Source organism: Hippocampus comes, unplaced genomic scaffold (assembly GCF_001891065.2).
Source record: "Hippocampus comes isolate QL1 unplaced genomic scaffold, H_comes_QL1_v1.1 scaffold638, whole genome shotgun sequence".
NCBI classification, from domain to species: domain Eukaryota; kingdom Metazoa; phylum Chordata; class Actinopteri; order Syngnathiformes; family Syngnathidae; genus Hippocampus; species Hippocampus comes.
Genome location: NW_017805634.1, coordinates 8,721 through 15,262, shown reverse-complemented (window position 1 = coordinate 15,262; position 6,542 = coordinate 8,721). Strand labels below are relative to the sequence as shown.

The 6,542-nt window shown below is 45.8% G+C and overlaps 1 protein-coding gene across 1 annotated transcript; it reads left to right on the top strand.

The window, feature by feature from the left end:
- The first annotated feature begins 1,506 nt into the window (after positions 1 to 1,506).
- LOC109522862 (N-acetylglucosamine-1-phosphotransferase subunits alpha/beta-like) lies at positions 1,507 to 4,809 on the top strand. Its single transcript, XM_019881694.1, is given in 10 exon segments — positions 1,507 to 1,674; positions 1,754 to 1,843; positions 1,846 to 1,920; positions 2,035 to 2,240; positions 2,386 to 2,521; positions 3,692 to 3,837; positions 3,883 to 4,121; positions 4,231 to 4,363; positions 4,365 to 4,403; positions 4,480 to 4,809. Coding segments are annotated over 10 exon segments (1,467 nt in total). The 3' UTR covers positions 4,715 to 4,809.
- Positions 4,810 to 6,542: the final 1,733 nt, after the last annotated feature.

The window sequence follows — 6,542 nt, the reverse complement described above, 5'->3', positions numbered from 1 at the left end:
CTGTCACATTGCAGTTCATGGCAGTTCAAGTTTTGCCATAATTTATACAAAACATTGTTAAAACAGCTATGTTAATATGCTACACTTTTGGTTACATGACTTTTGAGTTTTTTCTGAAATTGGACAAACACACTTAATAAAGAAGTCATTTGATAGAAACTATTGCCATAATTTTATTGTTTTAATTAAAACATGTAACTTGAATGTATATGATGCATATGATACTGCGTGACCACAATTTGCATGGCGCATGTTGCTCACAGTGGTCCATGGGACCGCTCAGGGTGTTTGTGTGTTTGCCCAGACACAAAAACAATTAGAGGGAACATTGATAACAATGCAAGTCGTCAGCAGACGTGACTCATGTGTGCAGCTAGAGAAACTGCAGAGTGAGGCCTGGTCTCACCAGTCGAATGAGGTTCCCGAAGAAGACAAGAAGGTGGATAAATGTACATCATTCTACAGCAGGTGAGGAATCAGCCCACGGCGTTTTCTCAACTCCACTGAATAGTGCACTTCAACAAGAATGTCAGTGAGTGCTGTCAACATGATTCAACAAGTATAAACCACAAGAAGAGCTCCCTTCACATTGACATCGTCCAAGTGGCTCGATTTCTTCTTCTCTGTCAGAGAGTGTACACCCATTCCCATCGATGTGGTGTACACGTGGGTGAATGGCACAGACGTGAGCCTACAGAAGGACCTGATGGTGGCCAAAGAGCAACTGGATGCAGAAGAAGCACTTCGGAGGTGGGTGAGGAGAGGAGAGCATGTATGCACCGCATGCAACGCATTAAAAAAGGTGAACGATAGGGGATAAGTGCGTATCTGGCAAAACCAAAGGCCGGACAGGGCATTGTGGATGTGGATGAGTGGACAATACCCAAGGTCAGGGCTGGCCGTACCCAAATGTACGCCTCTCACGCTGCCCTGAATATGCGCCTGACGTACGTATAAGAACACGAAAAGGCGACGCGCTTCCAAACCGGGGAGATGCTTATTGCAGGCGCTAATACCAACGGAAAACACTCATTTTTCTACTTTTTCATCAAGGAGACAAAAACAGATTTTCTTTCTTGTTTCCAATGTCAAGCCAGAATGCCCGCTGTCTCAATGCATCGTGGCACCCATGGTGGTGCTTGATCCTGGCCTTCCAGACAATATGACCACTCAAGCGCTACCCTCAGTCTTGCCCTCCTTTTCGGCTGCCAAGGCCCTGCTGCTGTTCACCAAACCCCTGCAACCCTCCAACACTGTCTCTGTGGTGGTCTTCCATTCACGAGCTAACGGTAAATCTCTGCATCAGGATGATGTGGGCCAAGAAATATTCATGCTATATTTACGCCACGGCTGCTGTCCATGTCGTGTCTCTTCTTGGTTGTTTGTATTCCAGCTGAAGAGGCCTTGGCAGGCACGCTCAAAATCGAGAAATTCTCAATCTCCAATTGCTACCTGGTGAATTTAGTTTCTCATGGACATGCTCCTGAGCTTATGTCATGTCTCAGCATGGTGTCACAACATGGCTCTTGTGCTTTCCAGACGACAGACAAAGAGGCGCCAGGTCTGATTCAAATGGAGACCTTGGCCTTCCTGACTGGCTTCCCACAGTCCTACAAACTATCAGAGATGCTGCGAGACAAATTGTTGCCCACCGTAAAGAGCAGAATAATTGCGGTAAAGTTTGTTTCGGATGAGGAGTTGTTTTCTGACCAAGAACGTGACACATGGACTTGTCTGAAAATGTGTTCCTCAGTTTGAGTTGTACCCGGATGCCGGCATCGCTCTGCTCGACCTTAAAACACCACAGGACTTCACTTTTCTCCTGCAATTGGCGAAAAGTAGCAGACGAAACTGGATGGGAAGAAGCTGGCCATCAGTCCTGTGTACTTGTTCTGGGATATGAGGGCCATCGTAGAGGTGGTACGACACTACAACACCTGCAAATTGACATGATGCAACATTAGAACCTCTCTCACACTGACGAACCTTTTTCCTTAGTTTTCACAGAAGCGGCCTGCCCCTCCCAAAAAAGAGACCTGGGACTGTCTCACAGCCAACCGCTTCGAGGAGAACGGTGCTCTCCTCTATTCCTTACGCTCCATGGAGAAACATGCGCCGTGGGTGCGACACGTCTACATCGTCACGAACGGGCAGATTCCATCCTGGCTCAACCAGCAAAACTCCCGTGTTTCAATTGTCACACAGAAGGTAGCATTGCAGCCTCTCACACTGAAAATAATGCAGGAAGCGTTTCTGCGATAGGATCTATTTCAGTGATTGTGCGTCTTGGAATGTCTTCTCTTCGTTGACAACAATTTGTGTGTGGGGACGCGTTCGGATCACTTCTGTCAAATGTAAAGGTCCTGCATCTCCTCTGATTTCTAGGAAATCTTTCCTGATCGAAAGCCACCTCCACCGCATCCCCGGCATCTCGCAAAAGTTCCTTTACCTCAACGATGACATGATGTTTGGCAAAGACGCATGGCTGGACGATTTCTACACCCCAACCGATGGGCAGAAAGTAAGCAAAATAGACAAGCATCATCTTTGAGAATCAAACGGATACCATTCTCCCCTATTTTTCACGAGCGTGGTCAACTCCAAGTTTTGTTTGGGCACTTTGAACAGATTGGGACACACTGTCTCGCCCCAAGGAACCAGCCTTCACCAATGCATATTCACGTAGATCCTGCCTTGCGCAACAGAAATGGACTCCTACTTCTGTGGAGGGCCGTACCTCCATTCATCGATATACCCATGATCTGATCCGCTTGTCCACATCAGGGTCTTAGGTATACTGGAGCCGATCCCAGCTGTCTTCGGGCAGGTTCACCCTGAACCGCTTGCTAGCCAATCACAGGGCACATACCGACAAATAACCATTCACACTCACAATTACGCCTCGGAACAATTTAGAGCAGGGGTGTCAAACTCATTTTTTGTTGTGGGCCACTTCGGAGTTACGGCTTCCCTCAGAGGGCCAGTGCAAAATCTCAACGCTATTTACTACCCATGACAATTTGACATTTCAGGAAAGATTTCAGCAAGATCATGTTAGTTGACACACACGATTTGCTCCTGCGGGCCACATAAAATGATGTGGGGGGCCGGATCTGGTATCCGGGCCTTGACTTTGACACGAGGGATTTAGAGCATTCAATCAACCGGCCGTGCATGTTTTTGGAATTTGGGAGGAAGCTTGTGTCCCCAGAGAAAATCCACGCATCCACGGGGAGAACGAACAAACGCCACATAGTAAGGCCGGAGCCTGATTCGAACCCGAGACCACTGCGCTGCAAACCGGACATGCTTATGAGTTGACCACGATACCAACCAGGGCTGTCCCTTTCAAATATGATTTACTTACTCCATTGAATGACTTGAATAGTCCGGAAAAACTTTTATTTGCAATCAAGTGTCTGACAAAATCATTTTCCCCATCCCTGCGAATTCACCCAGTCTGGACGTTTATTAGCTTTTGTTTCGTGATCAAAAGGAACACTAACTCAACCATAATTGAGCAACGTTATATCAAAGGCATTGATGTCGCCCTCACTCAACCTTTTGGTGATCATTCGGTTCCTTGTCAATTCATTTGAAAATTGATTTGTTGCAGATGAACTGATTGATTTTGCTCCCTCGATTTCTGTGTGACAACACACAAATGCAACTGTTCTTTTCCATCCCCGAGGTCTATCTCGAGTGGGCTTTAGCGGCCTGTTCAAAAGGCTTTCCAGCACACAGGATCAATAACGGGCAGTGTAATCGGGAGTGTAACAATGCCGCCTGCCAATGGGACGGAGGAGACTGCAAAGGTGGCGTTCAACAACAGTTGTGGTGCGCAACTTGATTCTTCTGCCTTGAAATAAATTGTACATCTTTTTGGACTTGTGAAGTCAGAAACCGCAGGTCTATAAGAAGCGCTGGTGAGGGGGGTTTATTTCAAGCTCACAAGACTCAGTCAAACAGCCAGAAGTCAAGCCTGACACAAAAACCAGCAAACTCCTCGAATGAGAATGAGGCTTATTTGGGAATGTCACTCCAAGAGTTTGTCCCGTCTGACAAGGGGTTCCTCAAATACTTTCAAGAATCGCTTGAGGTAAGTACGACTGTACTGTCAAGCATTAACAGTTAATTGGTATGTGGGGATGAAGACTGAGCAGTATTTTACATTTTCATGACAGTGCAGTTTCCTTTTCGTATAACAGGAAGATGATCGCCGACAAAGAGCACTAACGTTTGAGACGAATGGTGCCATGTTTGGCCGAAAGTTGCAAAACACTTTTTCTGAGGCACTGAGACACGTCAACAGGCTGTACAATCTCAAGTTTGGCGGCATGATCCGAAAGGCGATCTCACACGCTTATGATTGACAAGCTTGTAATGCAGGAGCTGCAGGACGCGTGAGTGGTCACAAGTTGTAACCTCAAGCCTTCTTGAGCGCTGACCGCTGAGGATACCTTGCTCTTGTTTCTGCAGATTCCCAGAAGAATTTCGCAAGACCTCAAGCCACCGTTGGCGTCAATCAGACGGCATGCAATATGCCTTTTCCTACTTTTATTTCCTGATGAGCGTCAAGCAGCAGGCTAACATCTCAAAAGTGTTTGACGCTGCTGACAAGGACCACTCTGGCGTTCTGTCTGAAAGTGAGATTGAAGCTCTGGCCGTGAAAATCTACAAGCAGCCATTCAAACCCGAGGTGGTCTGTTCATGAGACATTGAATGGCCAAAAGTAATTTGGATTGAATGAGTCATCCGTTATTCTGCGGTTACTTCTAATATTTGACGAGGTTGAAGAATCAGTTGATCGACTGCTCAATTTGCTCGCAACGTGATATCAGGGAGCTGAAACCCAACCAGGAGGTCAACCATGACCAAAAGATGGTCGGCATTTCGGGTCATAAGAAAAACCCTAAATTAGCAGTTTTTCATCTGTCCAAATAACATTTCAGTCCATGATAAAAATTCAATGGTTTCCTCGTCTACAGTGTCAGGTCACTAAAGAACTCATCATGAACTGCAAAGATTGCATTCGCAGTACCTTTCCAGACCAGAAAAATTACAAGTGAGAGTTCCTCCGACAATGTGTTGAGATCAACATCACCACGTTTCTTTTGCTGACAAGTCAGGTCATGGGGAAGGAAGAGATACATTTCAAATTGCTTCACAATGACGTGGCTGAGGCAGATCGCAAATTTGATGACGTTCGTCAACGTCCAAGGTAATAAGAACCCTCAAAGCATTCAAAAGCAATTCACTTCTTGGCTTTGGAATGAATCGCTTCTGCACTTATTCCAACAGGAAGTTCATCTACATAAACGATGACCTTGACCACACCCAAAGCACTGCTCAGCAAGTGCAAACAAAGTTGGTGAAATTTTACCAATCCATGTTCCCGCGGCCGTCCCAGTTTGAGCTCCCCAAAGGCACGTCCAACAGGTTCCTGCACATGGATGAGCATCTTTAAGGGATTGGGTTAGGTGTATCACGGTAGATTATGGTCATACCTGACATGTTCCTACAAATTAAATCAATGTGTGCAAGAGGAATTGCTAATTCTGTTGGTCCAGCAATTATTTGTGACAGATGAAAACTGTCAGTTTCCTGTTTAAATAGCTTTCTCAAGGACTTGATTTCCCAATTGATATTCACACCTACAATCACTATCATCTCTCTATGAAATGTTGAATTATGCAAGATATCAAAAATCTGCAAACGTGCACATGGGCGCGCATGTATCTAGCATTAAGGTCCCAGTCGATCAAGGTCGGTGGCACGGATGTGACCCAACTGAGGGACTTTCGGGTGTGCCAAAGAGCAGCTGAGGGAGGAACAAGGACCGCTGGCCAAAGTCAACAGATTTGGACGACTTGGGTGTGAAGGCCAGTCGGCCACCGTGCCACCCTCGACTCGTTCCTCTGTCTAATGTCCAACAAATCATGTTCATCAAGATAATAATTGTTGGAAAAAAAAAAACAACTCATCGCTGATTTTAAATTAAAGAAACATTTAAAGGAGAGTTGCTGAAAATTTACCATTGTGACAGTGCTCTAATTGAAATGTTATTATGTATTGTCTTTTGTGGAGTGATATTGCGAATTGTCATATTCAAATGTCTTCAAATCACCAACGCCCGAAGGCTATTGTTGTCATACTTTTGCACACCACTTCATTTGCTGTTTTATCTTGTTTAACAAGTAGAAACAATTGTGCGGGTGTGACTGCTGTACACAATGTGGGAAAAATGTCAGAATTCAAACCGACGATCTCATCTCAATATACGTCAGCGCCTGAGCCGAGCCCCCATACATGCAGGTTGTGTAAGAGTGGAGTCGGGACCGGTCCGACTGGTTTCAAGAGTTTTTTGGATTCCCGCAATGTATGTAGATCATTGTACATCACTCCATTGCAGGTGCAATTTAATTTTGGAAAGGTGTGTCAAGTTCCTGTCTCACGTTGTGTTTCAGGGGCGCCCGCGAGTGACAGAGAACCGGGTAACAACCCTGCCACAAACAGCACAAACCATCGGCGGTTTGACAGGC